Source organism: Miscanthus floridulus, chromosome 19, assembly GCF_019320115.1.
Source record: "Miscanthus floridulus cultivar M001 chromosome 19, ASM1932011v1, whole genome shotgun sequence".
NCBI lineage: Eukaryota > Viridiplantae > Streptophyta > Magnoliopsida > Poales > Poaceae > Miscanthus > Miscanthus floridulus.
Window position 1 is genome coordinate 105,093,536 of NC_089598.1, and position 17,497 is coordinate 105,111,032.

General features: G+C 45.5%; 3 protein-coding genes across 3 annotated transcripts; 1 reads left to right on the forward strand and 2 right to left on the reverse strand.

Moving 5' to 3' along the window:
- Positions 1 to 2,002: 2,002 nt before the first annotated feature.
- On the reverse strand, positions 2,003 to 4,343 carry LOC136527701 (uncharacterized). Its single transcript, XM_066520509.1, has 3 exons — positions 3,682 to 4,343; positions 2,855 to 3,250; positions 2,003 to 2,763 (listed from the first exon to the last, which is right to left on the reverse strand). The coding sequence occupies exons 1-3, from the start codon at positions 3,809 to 3,811 to the stop codon at positions 2,120 to 2,122; spliced, it is 1,170 nt and encodes a 389-aa protein (XP_066376606.1). The 5' UTR covers positions 3,812 to 4,343; the 3' UTR covers positions 2,003 to 2,119.
- A 152-nt stretch (positions 4,344 to 4,495) lies between these two features.
- Positions 4,496 to 5,334, forward strand: LOC136527702 (protein METHYLENE BLUE SENSITIVITY 1-like). The gene has a single exon (XM_066520510.1). It carries the CDS (start codon positions 4,624 to 4,626, stop codon positions 4,948 to 4,950), a length of 327 nt encoding a protein of 108 aa, XP_066376607.1. The 5' UTR covers positions 4,496 to 4,623; the 3' UTR covers positions 4,951 to 5,334.
- A 6,096-nt stretch (positions 5,335 to 11,430) lies between these two features.
- Positions 11,431 to 15,119, reverse strand: LOC136527867 (WAT1-related protein At3g45870-like). Its single transcript, XM_066520722.1, has 8 exons — positions 14,481 to 15,119; positions 14,232 to 14,300; positions 13,761 to 13,877; positions 13,378 to 13,669; positions 13,020 to 13,175; positions 12,786 to 12,937; positions 12,040 to 12,556; positions 11,431 to 11,865 (listed from the first exon to the last, which is right to left on the reverse strand). Exons 1-7 carry the CDS (start codon positions 14,786 to 14,788, stop codon positions 12,388 to 12,390), a joined length of 1,263 nt encoding a protein of 420 aa, XP_066376819.1. The 5' UTR covers positions 14,789 to 15,119; the 3' UTR covers positions 11,431 to 11,865; positions 12,040 to 12,387.
- Positions 15,120 to 17,497: the final 2,378 nt, after the last annotated feature.

Here is a 17,497-nt window from a genome sequence, read left to right on the forward strand (position 1 = left end):
GTTACTTGCTTGTCTGGTCTGAAAAATTCTACCCGTTGCTTGCTTCTCGTCACTATATAACTTGGACCTGCAGACTAGCAAGACAAGTAGTACACACAAACACACTGTACGTGTCATCCTAATGCTAGCAGCCATCTTTGTAGAGATAGGAAGTGCTTTCCTTTCTATGGATCCAAACTATCGACGATCACAAAATGAAGATGATTTCATTTTCTTCATCCACCCAACACTAGAAGAAGGCACCTCATCCCAATCATCCAAAAAGAAACCAATACATAATTCTATCCGAAATGGAGCCACCTTTATTCATGAAACTCTAACAGGGCATGAGGCCCTATGCAAAAGGCGGTTCTACATGGAAAGAGAGATTTTTCAAGATCTTGTACACAGATTGCGTGAAAATAACCTTCTTGGTGATTCAAGGTATGTATCTGTGGAAGAGTAGCTAGGCATATTCCTTTATGCCATATCAAAAAATGCAAGCAATACTACATTGCAAGATATATTTCAGCATAGCGGAGAAACAATTAGCCGCCACTTCATATTAGTGCTCAATGCACTTACACAACTCACATGCAACTACATACGGCTACCTTCTCTGCACCAGCATTGGATCTTAAGACAACCTAAATTTGCTCCATACTTCCAGGTAATGTATTTCTCTGGTATATTAAAGCAAAATTGATTTTATTTGTGGTTTTAGTATTAATAAGCATACAAATACATGCAGAACTGTATTGGTGCCATTGATGGCACTCACATTCCTATGACTATTCCTCTCGGACAACAAGAGCCATATAGAAATAGAAAACAAGGTCTATCACAAAACATGATGGTGGGATGTGACTTTGATCTAAAGTTTGTGCGCGTGCATGCTGGTTGGGAAGGGTCTGCTTCTGATGCAAGAGTTCTCCAGGATGCACTTAACCATGGCTTTAGTCCAAATATTTAATATAACTTAGTTTGTACTAGACATGCTAGTAGCAATTCTACACTACCACCATTCCAGAAGGCATGCTAGGATTATAGTTCAGTACACTGCAGAGACAAGCTAGTATAAGTCCTGCAGTATCATTAGTCTATACAAAAGACCATTCCAGAAGCAAGCTAGTAGCAATTCTACACTACCATCACTCTAGAAGGCTAGCCCTTTCTACTTACAAAAGAACCTTGTAGCATACCTGCACACATGTGAAGCTACATGATGAGGACATCAACACCAACGATACATCCACGCCGACACGAGTACCAGTTTCTGGTCCTATTACTCGCGCCCGTGCTCGTCACATTAATCATCAAGTAAGTTCACTCTTGAGCTCCTGTCCATCATATTTAGACCATGGAGACGCGTGCACTCTTGTTTTGGTTAGGAACCAAGGAGAGGACCGAAAGGGACAAGGATTCGCGGAGGCTGAATTCGGACTCCAGGACAGCTCCAACTTGTGATGGTCACCACGGTCGCATACGGACTCGGATTGGGGCATTCAAGTACTTCATGGAATCCTTATGAAGTCTATTTTCATATGGATCTAGAATCAAGTCCATATCTGTTTTGAGGCGGCCGCAATGACTGAATTATGACTGAGAGCTTGTCTGTCCAAAGATGCTGCGTCACCTTAGTTTGGTCCAATGGGCCATGTATCAAGTTGGGTCCATTAGGGACGCATTCTAGGGTTGGAGAATGACCCCAACACCCCCCTGGTCGTCTTTCCACCTTCATATACTCCTTAGCCGCCACCAAGAATAGGCGGGTTTTGTTTAGATCAAGTTTAGCTCCCGCTACTTGCTTGTAAGCGCACGTGCTGGATCAGCCGCCCGTCTTCTTGTCTTCGGAACCCCACCTTAATTGAGATTGAGTTTGAAACTTTCATCTACATCTAGTAATTCAGTACTTGCTATACTTGTTCTTGCTAGTTCTTCGATTGCTTGCAGGATGAGTGCCCTAATGGTCGGGTGACGTGCTCCACAAGATCGCGGCAGCCATTAGAGGTGGTGTATCGGTTGCTAAGACGCAGCTTGGAAGGCTGTAGTCGGGCCGTGAACGTCGTCTCCACCCATCAATCGAGTTATCCCACACCTCTCATCGAAAGATCAGGAACAAACCCTAGCGGGATCATATCTACATTTGCTTGCGCAACCAACCTAGCCTTGTTTCATCATGAGAAAATGAAAGAAAAGTTTCTTTGTTTGCTAGGTTCTCTTTGAATATGTCTGCTGCTTTTATCAGCTCTTCTATTTGTAGATCAGGCAACCCCTCAAGAATTGTGACACACTTCTTGATGCTATATGGATCCTCCATTTTCTTCTCTTCTATGGTTGCAAATCGCTCAATTTCTTCCTTTTTGAGCATTAAGTACCTTTCCTGGAAATCATTAGTCAATGCAGCACGATTGGTTTTCTGCTTTTTTCCTCTCTTAGCATCAACCATCTCTGGAGTTGAACTAGATGGTCGGAAAGTACGACGTTGAGTTTCTAAAATCTGTTCAGGGGCAAATGTCTCTTGATTTACATAATCTTGTGGCTGGGTTCCATCTAGGGAGGCATTAAAAGTAGAGGCATTAACTAGATTTGAGAAAGGACTAAATTCATTAGCGCCAAACCAATTAGTATCATCTCTCGTCCCCTCGACATCAAAATGCAAGGTCGATGTAGTATCAGGACCATGTCGTGGAGGTGAATGTGAAGCAGGAACTTCTGAACATTGCTTTCTCTTATTAGCATAATGATCCATTCCATGACAACTCCTTCCTTCAGCATAACGACCTGTACAAAATATGTACATGATATTTTTAAGTATAGGTGCAACAATATTTAATGAAAATATATGCCGTTAGATCCATGAACTGAAACTCACCATCATATAAAGCATACAGATCATCAAAGTATGGAAATGATTTATCACGCCATCGAAGAAGACTGTCTTTGTTTCGACGTTCCGCCAATCCCATCCAGACACTTTCTGGTGCGGTCACCATCATTCTATTAGAATCCCAGCCAAAACCACTTTCTTCTTGCAAATCCTTTACAGCTCGAAAATCCTTCTTCAAATCTTGTTCCTTTTGTTTTACTTGACCCACGGTGAATGCTAAAGAAAACCTTGAATTAAACTGATCAACCATAGTAGTCCATGCTTCCTTGCTCCATGCATTGGTTGTCCGAAATCTTGGTAAATCGTGTTGTTTTAAAAGTCCAATAAGATAAAGGATCCTCTGGTGGTTCCAGTTTGCTCTACCAACAGCTCTTCTGGTGCCTAACAAAATATTGGGAAAGATGAATGCCACGGACTAAAAAAATGCAAAGAAGGAAAGGCAATGTCTTCGATGGCAAATAAAATTCAGAATGCTACACCAAACTAGCAGATGCAATCTTGAATTGGGGGAAAAAATCAGAAAATTAGTATTTCAGAAAACCAAACGTTGTCCACCGCGAGGTCGTGCTCTCCCACTCTGTCGTCCTTGCGCTCCGTCCCGCCATGGCCGTTCGGGAGCCATGTGAGCTCCTCGTGGGTGGGAGCCATGGCCGCGCCAGCCACGCGAGCTCCGGCCGCGCCCGCACCCCGCTGAGGCTGCGCCCGCCTGTGGCCCACGCTCGCGACCTCGCCGGGCGGGGCCTTGGCCGGCCGCCGTCGGGATACATGAATACGGCAATACAGTCACAAAGTAAAATTATCAAATTGATTACCTTGTTCTTGTGGGATCTCGTCATCCCCTCCAGATTGGGGAACGCCAAGACCATGTTCTGGTGCAGCAGACAGAAGGGGTGGAGTCCGTTTTTGTCCCCCAGATGCACTTTGAAGTCGCGGATTCGTCATCTGTGCGAGCTGGAGGGCGGCGAGTGCGTCGGCGTGCTCCTGTGTGCCTAGGGTTTAGGCCATGGCGGGAGGGTGAGGCAGTGGCGGGAGGGAGGCAGTGGGCGCGGGAGAGTCGAGAGAGCGAGCGGCCGAGCGTTCCCTCCGTTCCCTTGGGTCGGAGTGGATTTTCTGGTTCCCGTGTTTTGTGCGTGAATGGAATCCTTTCCTCCGGAACGGAAGGTCACATTCCTTCGTTCCAAACGACAAATCTTTTCCTTTCCTACCATTCCTGTACCCGTGAAATTCCTACATTATTCTCGTGTTCCAAACGAGGCCTAAAATATCGTTTCTCTCTTCTAGCTCAAAAAAGGCTGAAATGTTTTCACTTATCTTCGTCTAAAAGTTTAGCACAAATTTTACCAATTCTAACCGAAAATGATATCAACCGTCATGTCCAAAGGTGGCCCTAAATATCATTTGGACATGGAAAAGATCAGGTGTGGCGAGCAGGTATGGCCCCACACACAAATGAAATATTTTGTGTCTCGTGCACCGGACAATATCCAAATACCTCCGTGGAATCCGAGCCCACACAATCGGGACCGCGCCTTCTAGATCTGACGGCCGAAGCGAGACGACTACCGCCGCGGGGAGAAAAGCCGTGCGCGCCCGCAGGCCGCAGGAGGCTAATAATTGGTGGCCCCGGTTTCGCCCTCTCTCACCCATCACCGCGAAGAACACAAACACACAAGTAGGGTTAGGAAGGCGACGCGGCGGCGGCGGCGGGCTGCGAGCGGCAAGAGCGGGAGGAGGAGGAGGAGGACGGGTCGGCCATGACGGGGAAGGCGAAGCCCAAGAAGCACACGGCGAAGGAGATCGCCGCAAAGATCGACGCGGCGACGACGAGCCGGGGCGGCGGCAAGGCTGGGCAGGCGGACCGGCTGGGGCAGGACAAGGGCGGGCACGCGAAGCTGGCGTGCCCGCTCTGCCGCATCCCGGCGCCCGACATCAAGTCTATGCAGATCCACCACGAGGCGCGCCACCCCAAGCTCCCCTTCGAGCCGGAGAAGCTCGTCAACCTCCACTCCTCCGCCCCCGCCGCCGCCGAGGCCACCACCTCCAAGCCCAAGCCCGGCATCCGCGGCAGCCTCAAGAAGTAGCTTGCTGGCTGCCTGGTTGTGGTTGCCTGCTTGGGGTAGTTCCCTTCGATTTCAATCCCATCCACCGACCCGATCTATAAACAATCAAACTACCGACCTCTGGACTCCGGTCCGGTGGTGGTTGCCGCAGTCGGCCTGCGGTGTACTGTTAGTCTGCTGCTGCTTTTCGTTGTTATATACTGCTGGTACATGTGTTATGTCATAGATGTGTCAACTATATCTCGTCGCCGGCAACTCTGGCATGTTTAAGTATGTGTTGCTGCTCCGTGATGCCGGCGACGGCTGCTAGTAATGTTAATGTTGATCGGGTCTCCTTGAACAATGGCAGAAATCTGTTGCTTGTTTACTTTCTTTTAATGGCAAGTAAAGTTTATGAATTGAGAATTCTTCGCTGTTTAATACTGTCAGCTGAGGGTTAAGGGTTTCATTTTCATGAGGCAGATCTTATCTTGTCATAGGTATAAATAATTCGTATTGTTGGATGTGCTTGGCTAGCCCAAATCTTCACCTGCTTTGCTTATGCCTTTGACTACCGAGGAGAGTTGCCTTTGTTTACGACTGGACAACTGTTAGGCCTAGTTGTTATTGGTTTGTGACTAGAAATGAAAGGCAGTTGTCTAGTTTGAGTCATATGCAAATGAGTTTGTTAGTGATTTCAGTTCCTCCTCACACAGTTAAGTATATGTCTTGAGTTCGTCGCTAGATTAAGTTTTACTGTTTTTGCATGGGTACTGGTTTCCTAGATCCCAACTTCCAAAGTGCTGAAAGGCATTCATGAGAGATGAGTAGCATAACGGATAACCAATTAACCATGCACTCCCTCCCTCCTTTTTATATTTTGAGCTAACCGACATGAAAGGCGGGAGGGAGTATCTTTTGTTTAAAATGCTGGAGTAACACCATATTAATGACTATGCTCATTATTTGTTGTCGTCTTCCTGAGAGTTGGCTGCCTGGCTGGTTCGCTTGCCTGCTTGGGGTGATTCCCTTCGATTTCAATCCCATCCACCAATCTGATCTATAATCAAACTACTAGCATCCGGTCCAGTGGCCGCTGCCGCAGTCAGCCTGCGGTGTACTGTTAGTCTGCTGTTGCTTTTCGTTGTTATACTGCTGGTACATGTGTCGTGTGATAGATGTGTCGACTATATATCAATCTCGTCGCTGGCAACTCTGGCATGTTTAAGTATGTGTCGATGCTCCGTGATGCCGGCGACGGCTGCTAGTACTGTTAATGTCGATCGGGTCTCCTTGAACATGGCAGAAATCTGTTGCTTGTTTACTTTCTTCTAATGGCAAGTAAAGTTCCTGAATTGTTTCATCTGCTGTTGGGGTGTTTAATACTGTCAGGGTTAAGGGTTTCATGAGACAGATCTTCTCTTGTCGTATGTATGAATAATTCGTATTGTTGGATATGCTTGGCTGGCCCAAATATTCACCTGCTTTGCTTATGCTCTTGGACTAGCGAGGAGAATTGCCTTTGTTTACCATGTGACAGTTGTTAGGCTTAATTGTTCTTGGTTCATGTATTGTGACTAGAAATGAAAGGTAGTTGTCTAGTTTGAGTCATGCAAATGCTGGAGTTCATTAGTGATTTCAGTTCCTCTTCACATGGTTAAGTATGTCATGAGTTCTTCGCTAGATTAAGTTTTACTGTTTTTGCATGGGTACTGGTTTCCTAGATTCCAACTTCCAAAGTGCTGAAAGGCATTCATGAGAGATGAGTAACGTAACAGATAACCAATTAACCATGTACTCCCTCTGTTCTTCTATATTTTGAGCTAACCGACATAAAAGGCGGAAGGGAGTATCTTTTGTTTAAGATGCTGGAGTAATGCCATATTAATGACTATGCTAATTATTTGTTGTCGTCTTCCTGAGAATTGTTTGCTCACGAGTATGACAGCACTCTTCACAATATTGTGTCACCAGACTGTCATTTAAAGTTGGTTATGCCGTTTCAGCGATGTACAGATTTTAAGGGTTTCCAAGCCTCAAGCTTACAATTACCCCTCATTGTAGCTGAGCTATTCATTTGCTTGGTAACTTGATCAGGATTACTTGTATTACACTACTTCGTGCCAGCAAGCATAACCTTCTGTAAAGTGGACCATTCAATTTTAGGCAATAATAATGCAGTAGTATGGTTAGTGGTGTTTGAGGCATTGGGGTATGACAGCACTTGCCATCTTTTTTCCTTTTTTGGATGGTGTTTGCTGCTGCCTGCTAGGCATGTCTGGTAACACATGGGTAAAGCAATTTAACTTATCATTTTAAAGCGATGTATAGATTTAAGGTCTCCCTAGTACCAAGCTTACAGTACCCCCTCAATGTAAACATATATTCGGCATGTTCGCTGGTTGGTTTCTGGATTGGTTTAGGCTGGCTGATGCTGGTTTATTGTGAGAGGAAAACACTGTTGGTTGGCTGGTTTGGGCTGACTGAAACCAACAAGCGAACCGGGCTGATTCATTTGCTTGGTAACTTGACTGCCTACCGTGGTCAGGATTACTTGTACTGTTACACTACATACCAGCAAACATTTTGTAAAGCTGACCATTCAAAACTAGGCAATAGTATTGTATATTATGAGTAGCCATGTTTGAATTTTTTTTTGGGGGGGGGGGGGCGGGCGGGGGGGGGGGGGGGGGGGGGGGGTGGTAATACCAGTTGCAATGTTTTATTTGTCACCAAATACTGTTTGTTGACTCGTGGTTGAAGCAATTTAAGTTATCCATTTTTATTTGTTTTCAACGCTATATTTAAACTACGTTCCTTGCTGAAAATCTGATACATGGCCTTTGGATCCAGCAACCAATCGTTTTAAAATCTGATACATGGTCTTTGGAGTATCATTTTTCGTTGTTTTTTAGTGGTTCAATTCTGTCGTCACAGAAGAGCACTTTGTTTACCTGCTTTGTTTGTGCCCCTGGACTAATTCGGAGAATTACCTCTTGAAAAGATCAAGATGTCTAAGAGAGGGTGAATTGGACTAATTCTAAAATTCTTTGGCACTCTCAAGGGTGTTTCTTAGCTGTTGAAATGGGCAAGAGTACTCCCTTGAATGAATAGAGAAAGTATTTATATCCCTCATTCAAAACGAACCGTTATGTGCCTGAGTCAACACTCTGCGTGGTGATCGGACGCTCCGATCAGTTCTCCCTACCACAGAGCCGTTAAGTGGGGACTGGACTCTGACCTGTGTCTGGTCAGCATTGACCGGACGCGTCCGGTCACGAAAACTGCTCTCTGGAACCTTACTGATGTTAACCAAACGCTGGCGCCCAGAGTCCGGTCACTTTGCTGTTCAGTGTCCGGTCAGTAACCGGAACCTGACCAGCGTCCGGTCAGCACTGACCGGACGCGTATGATCAGGATTCTTCCTTTCTGGAACCTTACTGGAGTTGATCGGACTCTGGCATCTAGCGTCCGGTCACATTTCACTCAGTGTCCGGTCACACCGGAATCAGCGTCCGGTCAACATTTGACCCTCCATTCACTTTCAACTCGCAATCATATGTGAATGAAGTTCGCTCCAATTTATCTTAGGGCTACTTAGGAGCTACCTAGTGCTAGATTTGACAAGTGTGCACCACATCTAACCCACTAGACTCACCTAGGTGAAGCTACTAGTTCATACCCCCTTAATAGTACGGCCAAAAGAAAAACAAATCATAAACTATTCTAAGTGTCTCTTCAACACCAAACGACACTTAGAACTAGTCCATCCTTTGAAAACCGAAAAGATTTCCATCGTAGGGGCTTGACAACCATGATTGTCCAATCAATTGTCATTACCATGACCTAACTTAATTGTCTCTGCAAAACACACGTTAGTCATAATAATCATGTATTGTCATTAATTACCGAAACCCAACTAGGGGCCTAGATTCTTTCACCTCTGTTTACAAATGGATAATTGATGGGCCTACTTGTTATTGTTTTTTTTTGTACTTTCATCACCACCTTAAAAACAAATCACCTTGTATTGTGTGCCACCATGGCACCATATGCTTGTATTGTCACTATCGGTCTATTTGTTAGTTGGTTTCTGGGTTAATTTGGGCTGACTGGTGCTGATTTGTTATGAGAGAAAAATATTGTTGATTGACTGATTTGGGCTGGCTGAAATCAACCAGCGAACAGACCGTATAATTCTAGAAGCTCTTTTTTTTTTGGCAAATGTTGCGGTCAATGGACATCTACAATACTTTGTTCATCTGGTGCAACTGCTTGTCTTGAATTTGCCGTTTAGCCAACCAACTCGATAATCTTGCACAAAGACTATTTACAAGCCTAAGAGCACTCACAATGCAGAAGCTACTATAGGTTCTATATGCATTAATTGTGCTGCTATGCAGATATTTTGCTGATGTGATAAGAGAGTTTCTAGATTAGACTCGACGTGTTCACGCGAAACAAAGTCCTTCGAAACTACTCCATACCGTGTTGGGAGGAGGCCATTGTTTCAGGCAGCCACCGATGGATCCGACGCTCCCGTTCTCTTCCTAGAGCTCGCGAACATCACGGCTGTGTTCGCTTCAACTTATTAGCCAGCTTATTAGCAGGTATAGTGTTTTTTTTTAAATAAATCAGATTCAGCCGTCTTATTAACCGCATAAACCACAGCCTGCCCCTGAGGTACAGTGTTTTGCTCTGCCACTCGACGCCGTACCTACGCGCGTGCGAGACCGCACTCACGTCCGGGGAGGCGCGTGATCGTTCGCAGCTCCGTCTGGTTCGCGATGGCTCGGGCAACGGCGGCACGCGCGCTGGCGCAGAACCTCTCCGCGTCCGCGGCGACGCCGTCGGGCATGCGCAACTCGCTGAGCAACGCGGTGGACAACGGCTTGTTGTGGTTCTACCTCACGCCGATGAGGAGCTCCGGCCCGCTCGTGTTCCTGGAGGCTGGTTCTACCTCACGCCGGTGAGGAGCTCCGGCCCGCTCGTGTGTCCTGGAGGCTGCACACGGTGAAGCACATGCGCAGAGGATCCGGTGACAGGAGAGAAGCGCATAGTGGATGATTGGGCAGAATTTTATTTGGACTGTAGGTAAAAAAAAACTGCATTGTGAATGATACTTTCTCGACACGATACTATAGAAACTATTGATGAACTCTGCATTGTGAGTGTCCTAACATGATCCTTTGAACACAAAGCCCCACACAATGTTCTGAAGTGCGTTCATAGGGAATATTCATTCATAGGAGACGAATATCATATTCAGTGTATCTTTTGTTTAAGTTTGTTAGTATGCCATATACAGATAAATATGCGCCATGACTTGGTGTAGTTTTCACTTTGCTTCGGCTAATTGTTTGCTCAGGAGTAAAGATTACTTCATTTCATTGATAGTATTACATCACCAGAGTGGAAAGTGTGTGAACATTTTATCCGTGTTTAGTATCCTGACTCTGACCGGGGTGACTTGTCCTACACTAACTCGGCCCAAGTGTGCTGAAACTCGAGTGAATTTTGCCCATCCCGGCGGGGCCCAAATTGAAATAACATTGAGACGGCAAAAATATATGTCAAATTTGAATTTTTATTGGAGCCTAATGCCCAAAGAAGCTTTCAAATCCCCCCTTTGGTATAAAAGTGCAAACCTATCAAAATGTAATCCGTTCAACGGCCCTCTTTACGCTCTATTTGATCCTTTCAACCATAATATTCCTTATGATTAATCTACAAAATAAGATCCCACATGATTAGGTTCTAATGAAGAAAAAAAATTACATGTGGGTCCTATTATGTTATACAAACAATTGTGACTATACATTATACAAACAATTGTGACAAGATTTGGTTTGGCTATCATCCAAACAAAGTTAACCAAACATATATTTTTTTGCCACTGCCCATTAAATGACTTACAATTGCGGCACAAACAAAACATACCCCTATGAGAGGAAGACAACCTCTCATCCTAACACCAACCCGCAACCCACGGTCCCACACACCTTGCAACGTGTTGTGATACGTATGCGAGGGATAACCTAGGGCATTCTTCTAGGTACATGTTGACGCTAAAAAACAACACAGGAGTCGCCGATGACTAATCTAATCTAAATAAATATGTTAATTTTACTTAATAGCACGCAGCGGTATGAATATCAACGCTCATCTTCAACCTCTGGTTTGCTCCCCACATGGCCACTTGCCTCGCCTACCACCAAGGTCCTCAACCCGCTAGCCACCACCACCGTTGAACCCCTCTTCGTACTCTCCCACCCTACGCCATGGAGCCCCTTCCCTCCCTCCCCCTCGCCAAAACCCTAACCCTAAATCTGCATTGCCGTTGTCACACACCCTGCCCCCTCCCTCCCCTGTCGCCTGTGGTGGCGATGCAAGTGCGCTAAATAAAGATTGTGGCTTCCTCATTGATCCAAAAGGATTAGGTATAGTTTAATGTTGTTTTACAAACTACAAAAGGTTCTATTACCTGGCGTAGCACTCACGCAGCACAATCAGGGATAAATATTTAATCCTCGAATCTGAATATGCCTTGGATTGTATTCAATTTCCGACCGTATAAAAATTTACACAGGGGAAGAAGCATAGACAGCTGGAAGTGCAGACAGCATCGGAAATAGAAAAGATAAACGCATATACAACAAAAAGGCACAGTACGACTCCACGGCTCAGCATCAGCATCAGCATCAGCATCAGCATCAGCATCAGCATCAGCATCAGCATCAGCATCAGCCGTTTTTCCAGCTAGCCGAACAGGGCCCACATTGTCCAATTGTTCCAAAATCTGATACACAAATACGTGAACTTTGGAATATTATTTTGACCCCCCCTTGAATACAGAGAACAGGTTGGATTCCATCATCACGGAAGAAAAGTTTGTCCTGCCACGAGTATGATAGCTCTAGTGCATTGCAGCTTCACTTTTTAGGCACAAAAGATATTCTGCCAACACAAAAGATAAACTCAAGTTAGGGGGAAAAAAACTGTGCAATAGCAAGACTGTACATGTGTTTTGAGTGTTGACATACAGATGACAAGAATGGATATATGGGATACAATGTGGATGCTCCCAAATTCAGAAGACAGACAAATAGGTCGAGCAATCAGGGCAAGTACCTTTCATTGGTGAGGTTAATCCAACTGCAGTTAGCCTTGGACCTGTACAGACAAAACTGTTGAAGTCGAAAGATCAATGCACCTAACCAAAGGTATCTTCTGCAAATGCTGGGAACAAAAATGCCGATTGGGATACCAGAATATCCGGATTATGTTCAGGATATGATATTTTTTCAGTACACCACCATTCTTCCTGATAATGGAACCTTGTTTGGATGCTTGAAATGGTAGTAATTATGTGGAGGATGATCCTAGGCAAGACTGGTATTATACAACAAAGACATGAAATAAATCTGCTGCTGCTGTCAAAGAAAAACAATTGAGGCAATCCATCTGCCTCTCTGGGGTCTAAGGATCAATGGAGCCCCTGAAGGAACTCCCTTCTGCCTTGGTGGTTGGTAGACCCTCCACAAGAAGAGGTTGCAAATAACGGGCACCCAGAACTCTCTGAGCTTCATTGTAGCGAGCCCAAGTAACCAGGTAAAGACCAGCAATGATGAAGAGTCCCCCAATAACACTGAAACGAATAAAATACAGATGTAAACAAGGTCTAAATTTAAAAGTTGCCTGATATTAGTTAGCTTCAAAGAATAACATAATATGTTGACCCATGATTCATTGCAATTGATACTTGATAAACTCATGCTAAGCCAACAATTTAAAGGATCCAAAATCTGCGAAATCACCAAAGCATAATGTTGAAACAGTAATTTGGAATAATTATAGAGTTGGGAGTTGGGCCAAACCTTCCAACATAAATTGGGGTTCCAAGAAAAATAGTTGAAAGCAAGGTAGAGCATGCTGGTTGGAGTGGATTATACAGGGCAACTAGAGAGGGCCCAAGAATCTTATTTGCCCAAGTCATGATTGCATAGTTGAGACAGGACGCAACAATTCCCTGGTAGGTACGAGCAAAAGATGTGGTTACACAACCGGGGCGATTTCTAAAGCTAAGCCTGACGTCAAATTCATATACTTACAGCATATACGATGGCTATGACCTCGGTTGTTGTCACTGCCCACTCATGGAGCCCACTGGTAGCAAATACGCCAGTAACCACCATAAACAAGGTTGCAAAAGAATAGGAGTAAGCAGTGAGGGATAAGCTTGCAGGATATTTTATCAGCACCGGGGCCTGGAGTTGTCACATCAGAAAAGGACAGCAATTTTCATCAGGCGTGAACATAAATCTACATTAAATCTACGTTAAACCTTCATATCTGAGCCACTAGATATTCACAGTCAATAAAAGAAAGGAAATACCACATCAATAAATACCGAACCCAATGCTGCCAAGTTATGCCATCAACACCCAAGAGCTGAAAAGTCTGCATCACCTGAATGACTAGGTAAGCACCCATCAGGAAGCAGTTTCCGATGAGGCAGACGACCCCGAGACTCCATGCTTCCATACCATTTCGGAGCACTGCTGCAGTCAACCACTGAGGAGAATAGGCATTGCTGCTCCAAGTGCCGGCCAGGGAAGCTGCATCGGCTGCAGTGGCGCCTCCCATCCCAATCAAAGACGGGCCTCGGTAGAAGACCATCAGGACGGCGCCAAAGACGCACACGGCTGTGCCAAGAACTTTGACAACCCCATCTTTCGTGAAGATGTTGATCACCTCGACGCTGGAAAATGCGTGGAATTTACTTAGAATTCAGTCGACATTTGAGACGGCGTCCATGTCAGGACTCAGGAGATGATTCTGATTGTTATTACCCGACGATTGCGGCCAAGAGAAACGTGAACACCGGTATCGCCGGCTGGAACGCCGCGGCGTAGGAGGCGTTGGTGTAGCTGAGGCCCAGGAGGAAGAGGAGCTGGTTCCCGAAAATCCTGCGGCAAGGTTGGAGAAAGCCATTTCATTATTTCCAACAAGGGTGGAGAAACTATAGATTTATAATAAGGCCTCGTTTAGATCGTGAAAAGATTTCAACCCGATGAATAGTAGCACTTTCGTCTTATTTGATAAATATTGTCCAATTGTGGACCAACTAAGCTCAAAAGATTCATCTCGTGATTTCCAACTAAACTGTGCAATTAGTTATTTTTTTTACCTACATTTAATGCTCCATGCAAATGGCTAAAAATTGATGTGATGGAGAGAGAGTGAAAAAACTTGGAATTTTGAGTGTATCTAAACAAGGCCTAAGAGAAAAAGAAAGTGAACATAATAACTAAATAAATTACCCAGTGAATCCGAGAAGAGCAAAGGACGCGAGGAGGCGAGGAGTCACCGGGCGCCGCGCGCGCACGCTTCTGCAAGGACGGATGGATACCAAATTTACGGGACGAATTGAAAAATCCCCTTGGATGAGTGAGTGAGGTACTGTAGCAGGGAAGAAGCCAAAGAAAATATCTTTTTCCCCCAGGTTGCTGCTGGGGCAGAGGAAATTGAAGTGAAATTCGGTGGTAGGCGAGGCGAAAGGGACGAGGTACCTCTCGCGCAGGAAGGCGATGGGCGCGAGGAGCGCGAGCGCGACGAGGTCGCGGTAGACGCAGAAGACGATCTGGTTCATGCCGACGTTGAGGACGGACTTGGTGAGGACGTGGTAGCCGCCGTAGGCGACCTGGACGAAGGCCATCCCGACGTGCGCCCGCCACGCCTCGTTGCCCGCCCACATCAGGCGGCCGCTGCTGCTGACGGCCCACACCGACGAGGACCACCGCTGCAGCAGCGTCGGCTTGCTGCTCTCCCAGCCGGCATCCTCCACCTCCGCCTCCGCATCCGCTCCCCCACGCCCCATCCTCCTCCTCCGCCGAGGCCGGCGACCGCTCCCTCGCCCTCGGGCAGTCGCGCGGCGTGCTCCGGCTCCGGGCAGGAGTAGACAGACAGGAGGTCTGCTGCTCGCCTGCTCTGCTTGGCGTGTTGGGGGCCCTGTCTGTAAGATTTTTATATTAGCTTGGCGTGTCGTCGTGTTCCTGCTTGCGTGGGCGTGGCAGATTTTGTAGCTGATAAGGAACGGCAGGGACGGGCAGATACATGGACGGATAATGTTAATTTTAGTTTTTTTCCTTTTTATTTAGAAGCCACACTGGTACCCAGCAGGCTTAAATACAAACATACGTAGATTGTCTCGACTACGGCTCTGTTCGGTAGAATTTACGGCTGCTGCGGCTAATTTGCAGGGTTGATTTGTTGTGAGAAAAAAATATTATTCTATGACTAAAAAAGTAGACCTCATTCTGACTTATAAGCTCAAACGAATAGAGCCTACAAATACGAATAACGAATAATGTAAGTTAGAAATATTGGCTAAAATCAACGTCTATATATTGCGTGTTATACTAAGGTGCTTTTGGTTCGAGGACAATAATGAATGAGATACAACTATCCATGAATTTCTGGATATGGTTATCCATACTTTCTGTTTGGTTGGATGGATGAGACAAGCTATTTTTTTTTGTTAGGTTGAATGGATACCTGTCAGATGGGATGAGATGGGATGAGCTATTTTCCGGTTTGGTTGGATAGACGATGATGGATAGGCTGATGATGTTATGCGGCACCCACTTATTATTTATTTAATTTTAACTAAAATATAATCATTTGAGATCTTGTTTTGTAGATTTAATTGCAACGAATACAACTATGTAATCATATCATAAATCAGATAAACAGTTTAGTAGATAAAATCATTTGAAGGTTGTTTGCATTCATTAATTACTGTTGTCACATCAGCAGCAGCCAAGCCATCTTAGTTGGATGAGCAAATACGACAATTTTTTTTTATCCACTTGCTTCAGTATCTCATGAGAATATTCTCTCATGTGGATATATGTGTCCAACTCATCCATGCAATCAAATACCGCATATTCATGGATGGTCTCATCGAATATCCAGCCAACCAAATGCATCCTAGTTCGACCACCCCATCTTTTGTATTTCGCTCAAAAATTATTGATCCATCACAATATCTTTCTCATGTGTTGCTGTTGCAATGTGCACTGTTTATGTGGATCCACGACCCGCATCAATTCACATGCTGATTTTTTGTGTGTGTCTCCTCGTACAGAAATTTTATGCATCTTTAAATTTTGCATGAACATTCTCGAATACACAAAAAAATTACATGAACATGTATCTTTGCATCATCTACTTATACATGTTAGATAATACCCCGCGTGTTGCTACCGGAATTTTATAGCACTGTATATATTCAACAAAGGGAGAAATATTGCTTTCCATGATTTTATCTCAAAATATTATAGGAAAGCAATGATCCGTGTTTGGTAAAACCTAACAAAACGTTTGTCAATCATATATATATATATATATATATATATATATATATATATATATATATATATATATATATATATATATATATATATATCTTCATAAAGAAAAAACATGTATCTAATATATGGCAAAAGAGAAAAGTATCTAACTACGTGCAACCTGTAATAACCTGTAAAAGACAGTAATTGTGGTTTAAATTTTATCAAAAGCACACACATATACAGCCTGTTCATTTGGCTATGGCGAAACAATATTTTTTTTTTCTCACACAAACCAGCCAGCAATACTTCTTCACGAACCAGCAACGATAGGAATAAGCCAACTGAACAGGCTGATAGAAAATGACAGACATAGGATTTCAGTTATGGGACCCATCTCAAGAAAACCACTGCACCTGAACGGCATTATTCTTCCGCCGTGAAAACTGCTTGCTGCCCTGTGTCAAAAAAAAACAGCGCAGCATTACCTCAAGCCGTCAACCGCGGACGCGTGGATGGCTCTCATCTCGTCCACTCATTCGTCTTCCCACTCGTATCCAGCACGGAACGGCCATGTTCCCTTCCGCTCAGCTCTCCTTCCTCCTTCACTTTCGAGATTCCACCATCGTCGCGTGGCTGGCGGCGGCAGGTGCTCAACACATCGTGATTATGCATGGAGGCACGAAGCTAGGAAACGGTGGCGGCGGTGGTCGTGGGGCGTCACGCCGCACATCTCGGCATCCCACGCGCGGCCCCGGCAAAGATCAAGCTTCCTGCGTCGGGATCAGGCCTCAGGCGAACGGCCGCCGGGGCTGGGGACGGAGGCTGTACTGCCGGCGATGGGGGCGGACGCAGCAAGCGAGCCATCACGGGCGAACGGTCTAGGCGATGCAGCGCCGCCGAGCAGAGCAGAGCCTGTTAGATTGATCTCCCAACCAATAAGCCCAACGGCCTATTAGGCCTTGGTCACGCGCCCTGATCGGGGGCGCCCAACCCTACATGGTTGGTGGGCCCCCGTCGCACTGCGCTATATAAAGAGGTGGGGGCCGGTGGCTCAATGCACAAGGTTCGCCGTGAGCCGCAAACCCCACCGACAAACCCTAGACCGATCTAAGAGGGCGCGCAGCCAGCGACGGGAAGCTCCGCTGACTCTCGCCGTCGTCACTGCTACGCCATCCGTCTGCACTGCATCGACGTCCGTGCAACCTCTACTCCACCCGTCGCTGCCCGTGTGC